At 35.8% G+C, this 21317-nt stretch overlaps 2 protein-coding genes across 9 annotated transcripts in view; both read left to right on the top strand.

Annotated features, from left to right (window-relative positions):
• The window catches only part of LOC109406300 (cytospin-A), a 138522-nt gene that overhangs the window by 83984 nt on the left and 33221 nt on the right, over positions 1–21317 (top strand). The gene's annotated exons all lie outside the window — the stretch shown is intronic.
• Positions 7116–19695, top strand: LOC115254076 (uncharacterized). Of its 2 annotated transcripts, none has more exons than XM_029863203.2 (3): positions 7116–9060; positions 15034–15796; positions 19218–19695. In XM_029863203.2, the coding sequence occupies exons 1-3, from the start codon at positions 8236–8238 to the stop codon at positions 19418–19420; spliced, it is 1791 nt and encodes a 596-aa protein (XP_029719063.2). In that variant the 5' UTR covers positions 7116–8235; the 3' UTR covers positions 19421–19695. The 2 variants fall into 2 exon arrangements, with proteins under 2 accessions (XP_029719063.2, XP_029719062.2); XM_029863202.2 differs by having other exon boundaries at positions 19206–19695.

The following is a 21317-nucleotide window of genomic DNA, read 5'->3' as shown; positions in this document are numbered from 1 at the left end:
GTAGAAACAAAGGTATAACGTTTTGCGCCTCGCTCCCTTACGGGGACGTACACTGAGAGACCAAAGTACTCTTTAAAGGGTAAAAAAGTACCCTCTTTGAGAGTAACTAGGTGAACTCTTAAAAAGAGTAAACGGTCTTTACTCTTTAAAGAGTAAAGCGCTCGTACGTCAGTTCAATGAGTGAATTTTACCCATTATTCACAAAACAACTCGGTTGAAATAATGGGTAAATTTAACCCTTTTTGGTTTTCTTTATTTTTAATTTGAAAATGAAATAAAATTAAATGAAATCGGTAAACAAATGAAACAATTTAGCATAAAAACAATTTATTTAATTAAAAATAACTATTTTATAGTAAATATGAAGTTCCTGTGTGATGTGAAGTTTCTGAATGATGCGGAGAAATCCATCGGCGGCAGTCTAGGCAATCCTTATGAAATCCCATTTCTTCGGATGTCCTGCAATCAAAACACAATATTTTCAATGATTATATCATTACAAGCAAAATGTAGACATTCATTATTACACTTACCAGTTATTTCTAATTTTATTTCTACTTTAAATATAGTATTACATATGTTTTATTTTTAGGGCCCATATAGCCGAGGCGGTAAACGCACGGGTATTCAGCATGACCATGCTGAGGGTGACGGGTTCGATTCCCGGTCGGTCCAGGATCTTTTCGTAAAGGAAATTTCCTTGACTTCCTTGGGCATAGAGTATCTTCGTGCCTGCCACACGATATACACATGCAAAATGGTCATTGGCAGAGGAAGCTCTCAGTTAATAACTGTGGAAGTGCTCATAGAACACTAAGCTGAGAAGCAGGCTTTGTCCCAGTGAGGACGTTACGCCAAGAAGAAGAAGAAGAATGTTTTATTTTTATAACAACATTTCTTCTTTTGAATACGGGCAAAAGATATTTTTTATGTTTGCTTCAACCCGTCATATCACCTTTTCAATAAACTATGATTTTTTAGGAAAAAAACTATTGAACCAAAAGAGATAACTTCCGTTCCATCTCATTGCACGAAACGACGCGTCTTCAAATGCTCTACAAGTGTTTCTTGTGCGACTTTGATGAAAAATTGAAACTGAAAAAGTTAATGCCAGAAAACCGATTTTTCTTGAACAGGGTGTCTACTACCTGGAAAAACCTGGAAAACCTGGAATTATCAGGGAATTTTACTCGGCCTGGAAAAATCCTGGAATTCTCAGGGAATTCTGGTGGCAATCAGGGAATTTCTGCGTTTATCACTTCAATACAAATTTTCAGTTAAAAATGACTCAAAGCGAACAAATATTTTGGCTGCGCCGCTACTAATTATCAGATATTTATTACCCTTGACGTTGAAACTAACTTGTACTTTTTCCACAGCAATCTCCTATTTAATGTTTTACCTATTTCAGAAAAGTGCGACATAATTTTATTGTTAAGATTTTTAATTCTCAAAACTTTCAATCTATCGCAGCGTTAAATATTGGCTTAGTGACTTAAATTGTATTTAAGTATATTTTTCTTCATTTCCATGTAAATGAGCTTACTGTCGTGCAGAATTTATTGAGGTTTGTCTAACAAATTCGCAATCGCCTGTAGATGTTGGTAAAAACCTGAAGGAACTTGAAGATATATTTTAAGTGTAGTTCCTGAAACTCCCGCAGAATATTATTGATCAATTGGAACTCCAGGCGGATTCGATGTTAGTATTTCTAGCGAAATTAAATAGATGACTTCAGGGAAAAAAAAAATAATCTGACGATTTCTGAAACGTTTTTAGAACAGTTTATAAATAATTCTAAACAATGTTTGAAAGAATTTTCAACTCTCTCTTTCCCATAGTTGCTTCTGAGCTCCACATATTTTACCGAACTCGAGAGAACTATTTTCGATGGACATAATGCAATAGTTTTAAAACATGGTTATCAACTTATTAGTATATTCTAATTGTCAATTACTTGTTTCAAGAGTGAAACTATTGTCAATCAAAACTATTGATTTGCAAGATTTTTCTAATAGTTTTGATAATAGTTCATCTGTAACAATATTTGTTCATATACTTTTGGTAAAAACGCTGCTTCTAAATAATCGTTCAAATTTGTTGTGGAGAAAAGAATTAAAATATTCTGAAGGAATCTAGAATTCCTCTAGTTGAATTTATGTGGACATTTTTAAAATTTTCAAGTGTTGTAACTGGCAGTATTATTTGAAGTAAATTCTTTTGAAACTCTAAAAGGATTTTCTGACTGAAGTCCTATAAACCTATCTTTTGCTAGCAGTTTCTATGAAAGGAGAAATCGCTGGAGAGAAAAATCTATCGAAATTCCTGAAAAAAAAACATACTTGAGCGATTCTTTTGCGAAACCAACGAAGGTCTTCGTGCGCAATAACTGAAGCTATGCGTGAAGGGTTTTTTAAAGGATTTGTAAGTGTTAGCTTCATTTTTTTAAATTTCCGACAATATTTAACGTGGAACAATTTGTAATTGAAATCATCGTCATCATCAAACATTTGAAAGCAGTTTTTTCGTTCTAAACAGAAAGTTTTGCAACGAAAATGTATTCACTGTATTCCTGATGGGGAATGGAATACAGTGAATACATTTTCATGGTCATTGTCAAATCAATACAGCGGAAAAACTGCTGTTCAATTTCCGAAAAATGATGACGGATGCTTGAGCCTTAAGAAAGTTTGCTCAGGAACTACTCGGAAGATTTTCTGCTGGAACGGCCAAGCTTAACTTTTATAAAAATAAGGAATTATTTTTTGTGGTTTTCCTTGCTAAATTTCTTCAGAAATTCATTAACAAAATTTTCATCAAATTATGCACCAAGTATCGCTAGGAGTCTTTTATTATTCCATCAGAAAATCATCTCGTGCTTCCGTCCTAAACACTGGTAGAATGTTGTCCAAATGTCATTATAGTAGGAACTAGAAATTTTCCAAAAAGTTGCGTTTCTAAGAATTTCTAGAAATCTGAAATCATGTTTAGTTTAGTCGATTTGAACCTGGAATTATTTTCAAAAACCTGGAAAAATCCTGGAAATATCAGGGAATTTCATTTTCATAATTGAGTAGACACCCTGTTGAACTACCCTAAGCTTATTCAGAAAAATATCTCTAGATCGGTCAATTTTAAAGTTACATAAAAAGTGTCTTCAGCAAACTTACTTAACCCTTTCCTTCCCACGACTTTGAACGACTATTTCTATGCCAAGAAAGCGTTTCCGAAAAAAGTGCTTGAACAAAAGTTATTGCAAATTGGCCAAATTTTACGAAATCAACATAAAAATTTTTAGTTGTAAATCAATAGCATTTCGATTGTTTATCAATAGTTCCACTATTGAAACAAGTAGTTGGGAGTTGGGTTTACCTAATGAGATTACAATCATATTTTAAAAACTATTGCATCATATTCATCTAATTTCGTTTGTCTCGGGTTCGTCGAAAATTGATGGTGCTCTAGAGCAACCATGGGAAGTAGAGGGTTAAAATTGATAGATCTACAATCTTTCTGAAGAATGTATATAGTTATTCTTGCAAATAAAAAAGTTTGGTTTCCGATTTATTTGAAAATATGGGCCACCCTAATTTTCGTATACATTGGAAAGAGGGCCTTATTTTTAGGAACAACATCGTAGAAGACCATATTTGTCTAAAAAATCATTTGAAGGCGCTGAATGCATCTTTCCCCGTAAATCTGTTTCGTGGACCATTGTGTAATGCGAGTCATCTGTTTTCCAACCTTCAACGTGCCACCATTCGAACCGGAAAATACCTCTCCAAATTTTGGACAGTATGTTCACCTAGTATTGCTTCGTATTTGCTAAAAATTTGATGTTGCGATTTTTGGCGCTTTGTGAGATATTAAGGTTTGGAATTCGCACTATTTTTTTCTAATTTGTATTTTATTTTTATTTTTTTATGATAATCTTTTACATATTCTAGTACATTGTGTTTGGTTTGACATATTTGCATTATGAAAAAAATTAAACTCACATGGTTTCTGGCAAAAATGTCAAAATTAGATTAAAAACTGTTTTTTTTTTCATTGTTTTTTATTTTTATAAAACAATAGGCTTTGGAATTTTGATGTCTGAGAAAGAGTTGTTTGTTATGCCAAAATGAACAACTTTGCCGAAGACGTCAAGTCTTTAGTAAAACAAAGAAGTTAGATGGTGGCGCCACCTATGCGAACGAATTGTGAACTATGTACTACGTTCTAAGCCACACGCAGAAAAATAAATTGTAAACACAGTTAAATTCTAGTTCAAATCAACCGATTTTTCAGTTTACTATAGCGACAAACTGATTTCTAGTTTAAACTGAACTGTTCTATTGTTTGATAATACAAATATTTTCATTTGTCGAAATTTTTGACAGTTTGTTAAAACAAACAGAGATATGGTATTTTCAACATGAAATAATGGATTGATTCAAACGACTGCACTTTTGCCACTAACAAACCCGGCATGTGATTGTGTTGGTGACGGCAGCAACTGCGGCAGCTCGGAAATCTATTTTTAGACCGTCGGTAAGCGGATGGGGAGGAGAACGACTAAAAAAAGACAAAAAAAGCGATCAACTTTTGTGGATGCTGTCGTGAGTACCTGCGCGTTATCCATCACGGCCAAAGCTGCACTTGGAAGTTGGCGTGATGGATTTGCTGCACCTTCTTCGTTGTGGCGATGTTGGGGTAAGCATTTTATAGATGTGTGAGTGCTTTCGGACCATGTTTATGTTTTTTATTTTGTTGAAACAAATAAAATTTTTGTCATTATGATTATATGAAATGATGGTAATCGGTTGTTTTTATCGATAAACTCTAAATGAAAACAATTAAATATGACTTTGGAATAAGTAAATTCTCAATTTGAAAATCAACCATGCGTTTTTTTTTGTTTTAAACAAGCGCCATTTTTCTGCGTGCATAGATGCCCCTGCTGATGTCAAACAACTTTGTCGAAGACAATAATTTTGTTTCGCTAGATTGCGAATCTGGCCCTTAGTGCATTCTAAATATGTACGTCCAAGTCTTGCAAAGAGCTGATCTTCAGGGGAAGGGCGATTCATCTGAACCAGATGAACTTATTCCCGACCAGGTTTCATGCTACAAGCTGTACACGGTCCTGTGCAATGAAGTAGGTTGAACATGCTCGAAGTTGCTCCATCCTGCTCTTAGCCATTTGTTGAGAAATGGGTATGAGCAAGGCGAATCAACTTCTAGCATGTTGAACCTGCTTCATTGAACAGGATTAAAACCTCCTCATCGTAGGTGGGTAATCTTTTGAAACTTGTGGTGAAAAATTGCTTACAGAAATGATCACCCTAGGTGGATGATATGACGAAGCCCGAATTTTCAAAATCACAAATCGGAAGAACCAAAGAACGGTTTATGATGAAAAGTTGATCGAGTAGTGACTCGCTGGTAGTGATCAATTGATTTAACTTTTTAGCGCAAACCGTCATTTGGTTCTTCCGAAATGTGCTTTTAAAAATTCGGGGTGTGACTTCGTCATATCATCACCTTGATTAAGCCGCACAAAAGTGTAATTGGTTGGTGCATCCAAACATTGACCATTAGTAGGGTAAAAGCTCCCTTAGTGGAGGTAGTACCAATAGTGGTGGTAGTGGCAATTTAGCACTATTTCGACCTAAAAGCTTGCAAATGACATTTTTTTTAATGGATGCATCATACCTAATTAATAACATTAATTCAGTTTTGTGTTCAGGATTTGCCGAAACACCTATTTAAAAAAGACACGGACACCGTCTTCTGCCAGAGGCTGTACAGACTGAATGAAACTTAACACTAGACAACGGACACGACATACATTACGAGCACCAATGGATACGAGGAAGAAACATTTCTTGCGAAAAGTTTCATTACTCGGAGCGGGAATCGAACCCTCACCCCATGGCATGATACGTTTATACGTTGGTGACGCTAACCGCACAACCACAAGGCTCCACGAATTTTAAACAATTAATTTCCTTATTTTTTGCTTCTTTGCACCCATAGTGGTGGTAGTGCTCCTATAGTGGTGGGTCCCATAAGAATTCAATGGGATGTGCCACTATAGGAACCAATGTTAAATTTTACCTCCATAATAGGAACCGTGTACCTATAGTTGGTGCAAGTGATTTATTAGCAAAAATTGAAATAAACAATGGGTTTTACATTTTTCCTAGCAAATTTAAGTGAAAAACTACCGATTAACGTTTTCAGACTTTTTATTTTTTGATATTATCATTTTTATTCAATTATTTTACTACAAGGACCTACTAATAGCACCACTATTGATACATTTACTCTATTATGAGAATTGCCTCCTCTCACTTTGTTACCAAAGCATAAATAATATTTAGGAATAGTCGCAGACTCTTGATCAAGATTGCCGAAATCCTCCAACGATCTGGGGGTCTCTGGGGCACATCCTCATGCTAATGCTAGTTTTGGCTTTTAAAGAATCGTCTTATTTGATATAATCGAATCTGTTTTTTTTTTCATATAAAGGACGATCCATCATATATCATATATGTAACATCGTATGTAGTCTATAACGATAACGGTCAAAAATGCCTTATCAGATCTTATCAATTCTTAATATCCATAAACCGATGCTACCAATGCTCGTATTTAGATCATTCGCAAATATTTTGCGATATGATTTTTTTTATTACGTGGGTATTCCTTGACACTTTCTTCACATTCCCTTCTTTGTTTTGAATTTCCGTTCGCTGTTTGGCGCGTGCCACTTAAGAATGCGTTTCGTTTGCTTTATCCTTCGTCAGTCGTCACAGACATTGAACGGTGCATGCATACGCGTATGCTGCTTTTCAATTGTACTAGTTTGCTCTGCCTCAGTTTCAAACCTACCTATGCCGAATCGACAATCCACAGCTGAATTTAAACACCCTCCCTACAGCCTGTCCGTCGTTATCCTGTGTGTTTATCGTATTCCGTTTCCCATCGTTCTTCCTTCCTTCCTTCCTTTTGCCTCTAGTACTATTAAGTGACTCGTGCTTTGCTCGCGCGCGTATGCAATGTGGTCCCTTTCAGTCTTTAACTTTTTCATCTACAACTTATAATTTTAAATTTGCTAAATAAAAAAACTTAAAATGTACTTGTCAAAAATCAAATTTTACACAGGAGATAGACAAAACGATCGGAACAGGCAAAAAATACATTTTACAAAAAAAATGGTCAACTTGCGATAACTTTTTGAAAAAGCATCGAAAAATCTCAAATTTTCATTGTAAGTTGACCAACTAGTTGTCTCTGACTGGTCCAAATTTGGAAAATATCGGGCTATTCTAAATGAAGTTGGAAAGATTCTAGAGTAAAAGGCTTAATTATTCGATAGCCAACTTTGAACTGTTATACGTATCTCGGGATTCAATTAACCAAATTCAATGAATTTGTATGCATTTGTGACTTACAGCATGAGCTTTGAAAAGCGATTGACTTAAATTAGAATTTAAGGAATAAAGCTTCAGCGATTTAATTTATTTAATGAATAATTAGAAAATTGGTCTATTTTTAACATACTTTTCATAGCTTTTTTAATTTATTTAAAGTTGCAAAATTTTACATTGAAGGCGAAACGGGATGCATTTCCTCATTTTTTGACTTTTAATTTATTAAAAAAGAACGGAACAATATTTTTAAAATCGGTTTTGATGGACAGGATCATTTCTCCTGATATTTTTTTCCTAGTAGAAAATGTTTTTTTGTTTTCCCAAAAACCATTTATTTTAAAGTTTTGTATATTTTTTTTTGCTAAAACGAAAGAACATTACCCGCTAGGAAAAAATGTGTATAAAAACCGAGTTTGAAAATATTGCTCCGTTGACAAATGCATCCAATTTCGCCTTAACGTGAAAACCCCGCTCATTTAAACTCACTGTTTAACCCCTCCCCACACAACGGTATTTCTTTCCTAAAGTTGTAACGGACTTTTCCCCCTCGTCAAACAGAGAGGAAGAAAAGGCTACCGTGGTATCGTCGTTGTCGTCGCCGTTCGGAAGTTCGTCATCGTGTTTGTGCGCGAAATTTTCTCCAGCAGAGGGGAGACTGAAATTTCGGTTTGAAACGGTCGCGCAGATGCAATCGAGCCGTTGTCTAGTTAAGATCGGGTTTTACATTGAAAATACGTTTCTAGAATTAGCAGTTTTAGTGTTCTTAATATGTAGCGTTAAGTAAGTGAATGTTCTTAAAGATTGAAAAACAGTGATGTCGCGCCATAATTATACGAACCCAGCCTTCTGCCAGCAAAGCGAGTTCTATCCAACCAAGCTGACACTCCAGAATGGATCTAAAAGTGCATATAACTCGCCGGCAAAAATCCAGCGAAGTGAGTTAACGCGGTCCTACAATCGGATTAGTTCGACGTTAGTCAGACAGAACACCTTCTCATGTCATGGATCGGATCGAAAGAACGCCTTGCCCCCGTTGCCCGGACCGAAACCTGGAGGAGCTCGGCTGATCGATCAGTACTCTTCAAACACTTCAATATCGGGGACACGCTACGGGTCCGTTGCATCTGCCTTGGATACCTCATTGAGCAGCAACAAACACTCCACAAGCGGACGCTATGCGTTGGTTCCGGTTGAGGAGATCCCAACCAACGACAAAGGAAGGTACGCCGTTCTTCCCATCGAAGAATCTCTAATAACAGCGTCCACTACAAGAATCGTCAAAAGCCAAGAAAACCTCGACCGATTCTGTAGCACCTCAGAACTGAACGAGGACACGGCAAACCTTTCGGATCAGTTCTGTAGTTTGCCGCCGCTATCGTCGCCGCCCAAAGTAACCACACAGAATCGCCTTAAAAATGCATTTTCTTCGGACTTCGGAAGCAAATCATTCATACTGTACGATCAGAAAAGTAATCAACGCTATGAGGTGGTCCCTACCGAGGCGGATGAGGAACTCGTCGATCCCAACCACGAAATTATCCAAATGCACAACGGAAGAGCACACCGCTATGCGGTAATTCCCACCGAGGATGATGACGAAACGTGCCTTAACGAAGAGGCAGAAGCAGAAGAAGTGAAAGTAAGTTCTGGCCATAAATCGAACATAATTATTGATCTTGATCGACCAGGTTACCTAATGTTGAAACTTTGCCCTGCATTTTATGCAAGCTGCCATCATCTCATATTGATTTCTTTTTTTTAAATTAGTAAAATTTACAGACACGATGCAATTTTCAGTAACAAAAATTCTAAAATATTATTATTAATATTATTAATATTTATTGAAGACACTTTACCACTTATGTGGTATTCGTGTCTGAAAATTATAAAATTGTTGACAAATATTTGTACCACTTCCATAATAATCTGTTTAAAATTGTCGGTGAAATATCTGCCGCCATTTGGCAACTGAAGATCGTGAATTTTTGATAATTTGTATTTGGGATGAAATTCAAAAACCTAAGAAAAAGTTATCTATGGTTGTGGAGTTTTATTTTTTTGTAAATTGTTGCTGAAGACAGGCGAAATTGTGTTTACCTACAAGATTATCATATACGAGTTTTATAATTTCCAGAACTTGTTTGAATAGAGCTACACGAATAGAAAAACGCACATATTTATCGGTAAAAATCCATTTACTGCATTATCAAAATCAGCATGCGCGCACACAAACGTTGTGTTGTCTACGGATGGAAAATATGTGCAACGACATATACATTTCAAATGCGTGATTTATGTGCGATTCATTTATTTTTCCATTGCAAAGCTTGATTTCTAAAATCTATGTGTGGGCACATGAAAACTACCCACTGCACAATGGAAATAACAGACCCAACATCGCAGTTTTGAAAAATGAGCATAAGAGTGTTCCGCAATGACCCATTTTGCTCCATACAATATAAAACAATGAGAAAATGATGTTTCTTCGTAGTTTTTGAAGCTGCTTTTGTACTTTCTATATTAGAAAATGCTTAATGCAGAGAAACTATGTCAAAATCTAGATGTTTCATGGTATTTGTTTTTATTCGTGAATTTTAACTTAGGCTAATTCTTTACACAGATTATGGTATTTGAATGTTTTTTGCGGTGTTATGGTATCAAATATTTTTTATTGTTTTTTTTTTTGTAAATCCTGACCAGAGGTCTTCTGTTGCTCTTTGGTACAATTGTGTATTTTTCCAACTCTGTGAAACATTAATAAGTTTTTTCGTTCAAAGGTTCTCTCAAACAACAAGAGAATCGTGGTCTGAACACGCAATTTATTACTTCGAATATCTTCTAAAATCTCTTAAAATACTGATACATTCGTCGGTTTCATGCAATACACAGTGGTTGAAATCGTGAAAAACACGATCGTGGGCATTTTAAGTGTGAAATTGTGAAAATAATGTAATGTGATGTTCTGCAAAGTTTTGCAAATTTGCGAGATATCTCATTATAAAGAAATGATCATTTTTCAAAAGAAAAAATGAAAAATTACGTAGAAAAAATAACAATACGGCAACACTGTCTTCAGAAAAAAGATACATAATAACATACTGAAAAAGTGTTCAGAACACCAGAAGCCATTTAAACCTCATCCAAGAAAGATATAAAAGATTTAGTAGTTTTTCAATGTTTGAAGGAGTTGTATATAAAAATGTATTATATATCGCGTATTTCAAAAGATAGAGCAAAAATGTCTTCGACTACATTTTTCTGCATGATCAAATCTACAAATTTGCCGAAGATACCATTTAGCTTTCTTGGTTTATTCAGATAATAGATTTTTTAATCTAACTTTTGAGTAAACTTATCAAAAAACAAAACTTATCAAAAGTTGCTCCTAAAAATATGTCACAACTTTGCAGAACTTCACATTACATTATTTACGCATTTCCACATTCAAAATGCCCACGAGAGGTTTTTTCGCGATTTCCACCACTGTGCAATAGGGGCACAACACAAAATTTTGAGATTTCAATGGCAAATAATGAATAATTATGTAAACTTTCGTCTCACTAAGACCCCTTCCGATATTCGTCGAGAAACACGAGATTTTGGCATTTTTATCATTTTTGTGCAATAAAGGCACAACTCAGTATTTTTTTTTTGTAATAGTCGCTGAAAAACAGTCATCCAAAACTCATAAAACAGATAGTCTTTCAGGCACTATTCAAGATATGTTTATTATTATCAAATGATGAGTTAAATAAGTGAACTTGTAGAAAGTGCTCCAAGATTCCCAATTTTCAAACACTTATTCTGGAAATTAATAATTTTTAGTTTTGCCGATTGGCTATTGCGTCACCGGCCGAAAATAAATTGATTTGGTATTGAGGACTGCTTGAATTCAATAACTGAAAAATTGCTATTTGTATGGAAAAATCATTGATAACTTGTGTTACAATTAACAGGCATTCATTAGAAATGCACAGTTTATTATTTTAGGTATTTTAACTCTTGTGCAGCACTCCTCAATTCCTTATTCAGGTTGTAGGCATTGGATTTTGCATACCTGAGTTTGGTATTCTACAGCTATTTTCGCCTGCTCGGGCAGTGTTGAATGAACGACTACAAACTTCCTCTTGACCCCTTTTTGATTTTCTTATAAATTTTCACTGAAACCTAAAAAGATACTTACTTTTTAATGGTAGAAATAATTTCAAAGTTCAGGTAGAGTGAATCGCTAATTGGCTTCTTTAATGGTTTTCTTCCTCTTTATGGCTCTACGTCCTCACTGGGACTTGACCTGCCTCGCTTCAACTTAGTGTTCTTTGAGCACTTCCACAGTTATTAATTGAAGGGCTTTCTTTGCCTGGTATTGCATAATTTTGTACATTGGGGTTCGATCAAATATTACGTAATATTACGTATTTTTGCAATTTCGTGAGTATATTTTGAGCATATACCCCAGGGCATTTAGTTTATGACATGTAAGCAAGATAATTGACATTAAAAGTTTGTTTATTTGTGAAGTTCAGTGAAATATTACAACAATTTGTTCCGATAAGGAGAAACGAGGATAAATAAATTTGTTTAAGAAAAATGCTTTTTGAAAACACTCAAATATAAGCTATATTAGTTGTTTTGAAAATATGTCACATAATTATTGTTGTAAATGTTTGAATTGTTGCTTAAAATGTCGTGAGAAAATTAAGTATATAGTTTTTTGATTGGTGGGTTTTGATTGAAACCTCTCAATGGGATTGAAAAAAGCTAATATAAATAGTTCTGTGTAGGAATAAAGACGTATCCTAATGGCTCTGAGATATAAATGTATAATACTAGCATTATTAAATGAATTAGAAACTGCCAAGCGAAAGAATTGGAAGAAGAGTCGGAATTTTTTTACCCTGTTTATTCTAAAGCAGATGTTTACACAAAAATGCATGAAATGGTCAAACAATTGGCTTTTTTCATTCAATCTGAAGAAATATATTATAAATGAGTCTTAGTGTTGAACCAAATTTATTTTGAGCATGATTTATTTGAAAAGAACGTCTAAATTATGGAACAAGTAGTTCAGGCTGGCAATTTCAATACTTTGGGTGCCATTTCTCAAAATGTGAGGCGTCCAATTTCAGCCAGAATACAGTCTAGAAGTTATATGGAGCCATTAGAAGACGTAATAGTAGTAAACGCTGTGATTTTTGCAAGTGATACTTTCATATTTCATCAAAATAATACTGAAATACGTGATTTTTTGAAGGTTTGTGGATTTTTTCTTGTTAAAAATTTGGTTATTCGTAGATTTTAAAACTGCACTCGTCATGATAATTTTATTAGAGTTTTTTGAAACACTTTAGATGTAAATAACAACAAAAAATCTCAATTTGGAAACATTTTCAATTTATATGAAATACTTGTGAAATTTAAACGGCAACACTTCCAAAAACGATCAAATTTATGATTTGCAAGTTGATCAATAATGTAGGTGACCATAGAAAATAATTCTGTTGTATATTTTTCGAAATTTGATAATTTGTATCATGTAATTCAAAAAATTCTACAATTCGGCTAAACTAATGTCTAGGTAAATTTACTAATTTTCTCGTATTTTACGGCCAAAAAATAATAATAATGTATTGTTTCATCCCATTGGCTAATGTAAATGACTTAGAAGATCCTCCAAAAATTAAAAAAGAACGTACAATTATTATTATTGCAGTTGCGAAAAAAGTAGAAAAAAATATGCCTCGGCTAAATGAATGTCTGCCACTGTAGGCTATTTTACGTCACGTGATAGTGCGCTATTAAGGCCTACTTATCTTCATTTCATTATGCAACAGAAAAGTTTCGGTTGTATAATGATACGCATTCCGTAAGGAGTAGTTTATAAAACACGTATGACGTGGGCTTAAGCTAGACACCACCCCCTACCAAAGCCTACGTGGTTCAGGGTCCCTAACGGTAGTGGCAGATGAGTTCATTAGCTGCCTAACTTTCATTGTGCTATCAGCCAACTGCTTGTAAACACACTTTGAATCTTGCACGAAAAGTGAAGAGTCGACAGACCAGGGGTCACGAAAGCCATTTTACAACTTATTGCATAAAACTTAAGCTAGTATGACACTCTTTGACCAATGCCAGATATTTGAGTGGATAACTGACACTGAGGAAGATTACAAGTGGTAGTCGAAATACGCGTATCTACCAAAGCATAAGCAACATAGGGCGGATTTAAAAGGTACGAAACTGATTACACTCATTCACTTTTGACAGTTAAATTTTGACCAAGGTGTACCTGGTAAACAAAAATATTTGTAACTCTCGAAAAACGAATAGGGACAAACAGAGCCAAACAACCTGTCAAAATTTATCTGACAAAAGTGGTCAAATATTTTGCGTCTAGGCAAAGAGTGTACTAGCACCCTTTTTTAAGAGAAACTTGTACACACTTAATTTAGAATGCCGAGATTTGAACAGCCGAGTAGTCAGCGAAAGAGGTACGAAACTGATAACACTCATTCGAAGAGGGTATTCTGCTTAGAGGATTCGAAAAGTCGGTACAAAGTCAGCTTGTTGTTTTGATGAGATCTCAGTTTATAAATGCCGAGAATCAGTATAACACGCCCTGTTGCTAAGCAGCCTACACTGCCGTGAATCGCATATCAGTCCCATCACTCCCATCTTTGCTGGATTTCCTATGCAAATGGGACAGATATGCGATTCACGGCAGTACAGGGGATAGACAAAATGATCGGGACAGGCAAAATTTACACTTTTCAAGAAATGTTCAACTAGCTGTAACTTTTCGAAAAGTGCATCAAATATTCTCAAATTTTTACTGTGAGTTTATCAGTGTGAGTTGTGTATCAGTGGTCTAAAATTGGGGAAGTTCGGGCCATTCTTCACAAAGTTATAAAGATTCTTGAAAAAGTAAAATTATCCCACAGCCAACTTTGAGCTGTTATATCTCCGGATTCAATGAACCGAATACAATGATCGTCTAAAAAATTTAAATATTTTATGATAAACTCAGTAGTTCCAAAATGATAATAAAAATAATCTGGATTAAGGCTCTTATTACCTAAAACAATTATTCTATACACTTAAATTCACACAATTATTTAATTACGCAATATTTATTAAATATATAGGGTGACAAAGGGTATTATCGGCAGGTTTGTTCTCTTCGTCAAGGGGGGTTTTTGTGGGCCAAATTGCCTGAAATTTGGGCACGTAACTCAGCTTGGTTGGGAAGGATTTGAGGCAAACTTGAGATCAACAGGTTTCAAAAACTCCCTCATGACGAAGAGAACAAAACTGCCGAAAATACGTAAGTTCCCCTATATAAATGTGCTGAAATCTGTCAAGAAATTCTATGAAATCTATGAAAATACATATTATATAAGATTTATATTGTTGCAAGAAATTTCAAGTATTAGTGCAGAATTATTATTATTATTATTACTTTATTATAGAGATTTTCAGCCCTAGGCTGGTCCATCTCTTATTAATGCAGAAGATGGACTTCATGGCATTCAACAGAGTTTCAATACAGTAGGTACTGGTCGATCAATACAGTGAGTGTAAAATTCCGTTACTTGATTAAAACTTGTCCGTTCAGAAACCACCACCGCCACTCCCTCAAAAGGACTACATGCGCGAGAGCATTAGAAAATCCCGCCGCAATCTTGCGTCCCCGGTGACACCTGCTGCTACTGCTGTGGCCACAACGACACCTCCCAAGAAACCCAACCCTCTGGCCACCCAAATGCTGCATGAACTACTTAGTACCCCGAGACGGCAAGATTTCACTCCGAAAAATTCCCCCCAGCGCCTCGACATGGTTAATCCGAAGATAGTCTCCAGCACACCGAAACGCAACGAATTCAAACCACAGAAACTGCAGTACGATCATCAAATGCATCAATCGACCTCCACTTATTCCATGTTGCAGCACCAGGCACGCGCCGAACTCATACAGAAGCAGCAGCAGCAGCAACAACTACAGCAATGTGATGCGGCGGCAGCTGCCAGGACGACAGCTGTTATAACGCCTCGGCTGAACGTGGCGAACGGAGAATGTGGTAATGGCATTTACGGTGAAACTACAACCACCTCGTCGGCGACCGATCACAACAAGTCGTGGCAAAATGCAAGTTTTCACAAAATTGCTCATGCCTCGGCGACGATCGGCGCCGTGTCGCTGATGTTGATCCTGTGCGGATTTATGAACTCGGGATTGAGTTTGTATTTCACGTCAAAAATCGGACGGGAATACTATCTGGATATGTCGATTTTTGCCGGGTTTGCGGCGATTGCCCTGGGCATTCTGGGATTTAAATCGCGGCGATGCGATTGGCTACCAAACCGGAACTATATCTCAGGTAAGCATACCGGAAGCTTTGTTTTTTTTTGCTATAGTGGCATATAAGAAGTCTACAGTCGAATTTTGCTAAATTACCCATAAGTTTTTTTTTATTGCACAACGGTCAACAGATGTGATTGCTTCAGAATTCATTATTGCTTTTAATTATAAATCAAAAGGCTTTTACTACTATTTTAATAGTAATATGAGAATGCAGTCTTTTGTACTCAAATTTCCTATTTTGGTGGAATAGGAAAAGCTATTAATTATTGAAAGTTTGCCAAGCAGTACTACAAATCAGCATGATTGGTTACCTCGTTACTAAATAGTTATTATTGCAAAAAAATATTTCTTTATCAATAAATTATACGGTAATGATTGATTACCAATAACTTGGTGATTTATTACCGATCCCAGTAAATAATACAATTTCAGTGTTAGATACGAAGTTCGTTGCCTAATGTCTTCCTTAGTTGAAGTCTCCGGCATGTAAACATATTATGGACGCAGTACGCACCAAATCGGAGCTTGCAACACCCTCTCAGATATCAACAGATCCACAAAGTCACTTTACATGCCTAGTTTTTCCGAAATTAATTTACACTATTCGTTCAAAAGCATTTAATTTTTGTTACTTTTGTAGAATAATTATTCTTAAGCTATTAAGCTATTAAGAAGAAAATTGGTAAAAATAAAATTGATTCCTTTTCATAAGATAGTCTACACTTCTAGTTCAATTTCTCCCGGTGAAACATCGTGAAGCACAATTTCATTTTTGCACATAGCCTTTACAGACACAAATCAGATAAAAGAAGCGTCAAAGCACGCCGCATGTGTTTATTCTGGTTTTGCTCACTTGCAAAAAGATGAAGATAAACCTAATCAGGCGCATTTATGTACAGATTATCATGTTTAGTACTCTTGTAAGGTTTCAGGTAGGTCATTGTATCAGCTATATTTGTACTCTCTGAGGGTCCTAGAAAGGTCAATAGTCTATTTTAACAATACCACGTGAACTGCTATTAGGGCTTTTTACGATATCATCAGCTTCGTCAACCATGTTGGATATGTGGCTCGAAATTACAAAGTAATAATTCTCAGACATAAAAGCGAATATTCGCATGAAAAAGTATTATCCAATATGCTCACTCGCAGTGATTGCGATGATACTTTTTCAGCTGCGTTACTGCAGAATTATCAATTTTTCATCACTTCAAAAACGCAAGACGAACAATCATTGAAAATCAAAAAGTCAATGATTCGTTTGAAAGTTCAGTGATACATCATGAGTGACACCTTAGTGCTGAAAATGCCATTTCGTCATATCTAGATTTAATCAACTCTAGATCATTTCAAAAGCTGAACCTGAGAATATGGTATATGGAAAACTTGTGCGGCTGGACCAGTTCTATCTCCAATATTTAAGGCAAATATCATCGGCTCGGCTGCCTTCAAAAATGCCATTTTTATGTTCATCATGATTCATGAATATCAATTGGCATTTTTCGAAGATATTCGATGGGATTGACTTTAAAAATTAAAGTGGGGGCGGTTTTCCGTGACTTTATTATAGAATTGGCTTTTAGCCTCACAAGTTTTTCATATAAGTATCATATTTTTCACTTGAGCTGCAGGTGATTGAATCTAGATACACCCGATTCTTTTTTTTTTTTGCACGGGTCGGGTTTTTGCTTTAACTTCGTCAATTTTCAACCGATTCTCATGAAATTTGGTACACATGTCGGCACGGTTAGTACTATCCGTGTAAGAAAAATCAAGTCAGTTGGATAAACATTGACTGAGTTATAGCAAAAAAAAAAAAAAAACGACCAGTGCAAAAAAAGAATCGGGTGTATGTCGAAATTACATTTTTAGCACTGACTGCAATATGAATATCAGCTATGGTATACCACTGCTGATATTGACATTGCAGTCAGTGCTGAAAAGGCATTTCTACACTATCCGTCATAAGTGTAGACTCACAAAAAGTATTGTAACAATATTGCATCACCCTGACTTACCTCGATATCTCTAAAACCAGAACACCTACAAAAATGCCGGTTTCATACAAGTTGTTGCTTTTGGGCTGCTGAATAACTTTACTGAAGACAGCATCTTTGTAAGACCTCAGGTTTTAAAGATGTCGAGGTGAGTCAATGTTATGCAATATCGTTGCAATACTTTTTGTGAGTCTATACTTATGACAGAAATATCTTTGTTGACTTCCGCTGGCTTTCCTGTACGTAAAAACATAACGTCGACAGTAGCGTGCTCTGTATAGATAACTGGTGTACAGCGCGCTACTTCCGACGTTATGTTCAACGCATAGAAAAGGCAGCGGAAGTCAATGAAGTTATTTCTGACACCTATTTGGTGCTAAATCCACAATACAATAACTCATTTCATGGAGACCACATATTGGTTGGAATATAGGGTAAAAAATATAATTTGGACGTGTATGTAATTTGGACATGCACGGTGATATATGTCTTATTCCGGAGAGATAATTAAAGTAGTTACTTCTCAATATCGATTATTGAATCAAACAAACCCTATTCTGATGACTTACGTTGAATATATGCTTAACAATAACGAATTTACTTTAAAATTATCGAAAATGTAAATTGTTTCACTAAAACCCCTCAAATGCATAGGTATGCAAGACGACATACACTTCACAGTCACATACAATATTCACCCCAAAATCGTTGAAATAATAATTGTAAGAAATTTAAATGCCTTATTGCAATGAAAAATGTTCAATAAAGAAGCATTAGGCAGACAATCTCTTAACATTCATCTAGAACGCTCAAAACAGGCGGTGTCCAAAATACATTGCATGTTTTCTAATATATTTAGGCCATCTGACGAACTACATGGGGATGCCGTGCGATTGCATACTTGGAGGCGTATTCTGTGGGTCTGGCGATATTGTCTCGATTTTAACAAAAACTGTAATATTAATCAAAAGAGATGCCCGTTAGGCGGAGAAATTTGAATATTTACAAGAAAATATTAGTTAATTTATGCTACTTTATGATTTAGCAGTACACCTGGCTAAACATTGAGATAATTGCCCTGTCCAAATTATATATACCTGAGGGTGTCCAAAACATATATTCGGCGTCCAAAATGCAATTCTTGCAGTCGATTGGAAATTGTGATTTTCTCAGCTTAAAATGTTTTCGTTAAACTTTTTGTCACCAGGAACGCAAAGTTCAATCATATTATAAGCGTATTAGTAACTTTGCAAAATAATCAATTGCTTTCTAAGGAAGCTAGAGGACGATTTTTCCAACGTTGTCCTCAGCCTGTCCAAACTACATGAATTACCCTAAATTACGATTATAAAAGAGGACTGTAGGCTTCTCATGAAGCAACAAAGTTTCAGAATCAACCAGACGGATGATTATCTTCATTAAAATTAGGCTACATCCTAGTGACCGTGTTCTCGCTGCTGAACTGCTGTGCCCAACTGGTCCTGATGACCTTGCATCCGTTTCCGGGAACGCCCCTGCACGACGTAACCACCGGTATCATTTTGGGCCTGTCATCGCTCACCCTACTCTTGATAAGTTTGGGAATCGTGACATCGCGGTGGTGCCGTGCCCCACCGCCGGATAATCGCGTTGATGTGTGCTAGTGTGTAAGTGTTACAAATGGCTGAAATAAGAAGAAAATAAATCTAAAACTGTTTAATGTGAACGCGTGAAATTTAACTCAACATTGCATCTCAATCGTATCTAAATTTTGCTACATGGCATATTTTGACTTGTTCATATCATACAAGTGACTTAACATAAACCAAAACTACAACCAATAATAACCAAGTGAGACTAAATATCCATTATTGTCATTATTAATATTATTTAAAGACGTAACTATAAAATATTAAATAAAAATATTTCACAAGAAGTATTACAATATTTTCTTAAGCATAATATCACACTTCAATTATGTGCTTCAATCGCATTCACATGATAGTTAACCCTTAGTTTCAATTTGAAACTTCAATGAATCAAAGCAATTCCGATAATAATTTCAAGAATCACGATAAGACTCTCCAGAGTTACGATTAGAATCCTAACATTAATTGAGGAGCTGTGATTCTGATTCTGAAGGGATTGCTAGGAAACCTAGCGTTACCATCAGCATCATGACTGGAACATCGATATGAATTCCAGAATCTCACGTATCAGGCTAGACTAGAAAGTACAGGGATCCGGACAGATGTACATTAGACTGGGTCAACAAAGTCGATTTTTTTTGAACAAAGCTTTTTGGATTCCTTTTAGCGTCCAAAACAATTGTGCAAAGGTTGCATCCCCGTACTCCGCATTGCGATTAAAATTTTATGGAAACGGGAAAACGTACTTTTTTGCATTTTTCTCATGATTTTTTTTTTGTCTTAAACGATCTAACTAATGACGTTGAACTACAGCCTGGATATACCGAAAAACTTTGCCGAAGACCGCAAAGTGACCCGACACTTTTAACAAAAGTTATAAGTTCAGATCGTCTGATGGTGCTTAACATTTCACAAAGGAAATGTTTGGAAAGGAATAACATCAATAATAAAATCTAATTTTTTGGCCTAAGTTACCAAACTAAAAACTTTTTTCACAAGCTTCTGATCACTTTGCGGTCTTCGGCAAAGTTTTTCGGCATATCCTAGACTACACTTTAACATTAGTTACATGGTTTGAGACAAAAAAATTCAACTCATGAGAAAAATGCAAGAAAGTACGTTTTTCCAAACAAATTCCAATCGCAATGCGGAATACAAGGACGCAACCAATCGCTCCCAAATTTTACACAGTTGTTTTGGACGCTAATATAGATTGAAAAAGCTTTGTTCCGGGTTGATGCGATCAAATTTTAATTTTCCCCATACAACCTTGACCCACTCTAATGTACATTAGTATGGGACAAACATCAAATTCTCGCTCCAGTCGACTTTTTTGATTCCGTTTAGGGAACGTTAAAAAATTACGTCCAACATTTGGGGGAGGGGGGGGGGGGGGGGGGGTTCTGGAAAAGTGTGACAGTACGTGTATTGGGTATAGGGAAAATGCGTGACAGAGGGGGGAGAAGGGGTCTAGAAATCCCGAAAAGCGATGGACGTAATTTTTGTATTTTCCCTTAGGTCCCATATGAACTGTGCAAAATTTCAGCGCAATCGGTGAAATTATAATTTAGCGCAAGCGGTTCAATGTTTTCATAGGATTTACTATGGGAAAAGTTACACTTTCAGATAAGAGGTCGTCCCTCGTCTTCTTTATTCAAATCGGTCAAAGTTTCTTGTAGAAAAATCATTTATGAAACTTTCCTTCGAAAACAGCAAAACCATTAGATCCTTTTAAGAAAGTTATTGATTTATTACCGATTAGTGATCCAACGAACGGCTTTTTGTTTTGTTTTATCAGCAGCACTGCTGCTGCCGTTGTTGCATGGGGTGGCAGGAGGCATCACCAACCCCCGAAACAGCACTACAGTGCTGCTAATGAAACAAAACAAAAAGCCATTCGTTGGATCACTAA

This window comes from Aedes albopictus, chromosome 3 (genome assembly GCF_035046485.1).
Source record: "Aedes albopictus strain Foshan chromosome 3, AalbF5, whole genome shotgun sequence".
Lineage (NCBI taxonomy): Eukaryota > Metazoa > Arthropoda > Insecta > Diptera > Culicidae > Aedes > Aedes albopictus.
The sequence above is the reverse complement of the archived record's forward strand: the minus strand, read 5'-3'. Positions and strand labels throughout refer to the sequence as shown.

What these genes read in the sequence shown, in the direction of transcription:
- LOC115254076 (XM_029863202.2), top strand. Translation starts at nt 8,236, where the DNA reads ATGTCGCGCCATAATTATACGAACCCAGCCTTCTGCCAGCAAAGCGAG. An exon ending in CAGAAGCAGAAGAAGTGAAA is followed by an intron (nt 9,061 to 15,033) that starts GTAAGTTCTGGC and finishes TTGTCCGTTCAG; the next exon opens with AAACCACCACCGCCACTCCC. An exon ending in AAACCGGAACTATATCTCAG is followed by an intron (nt 15,797 to 19,205) that starts GTAAGCATACCG and finishes CATTAAAATTAG; the next exon opens with GCTACATCCTAGTGACCGTG.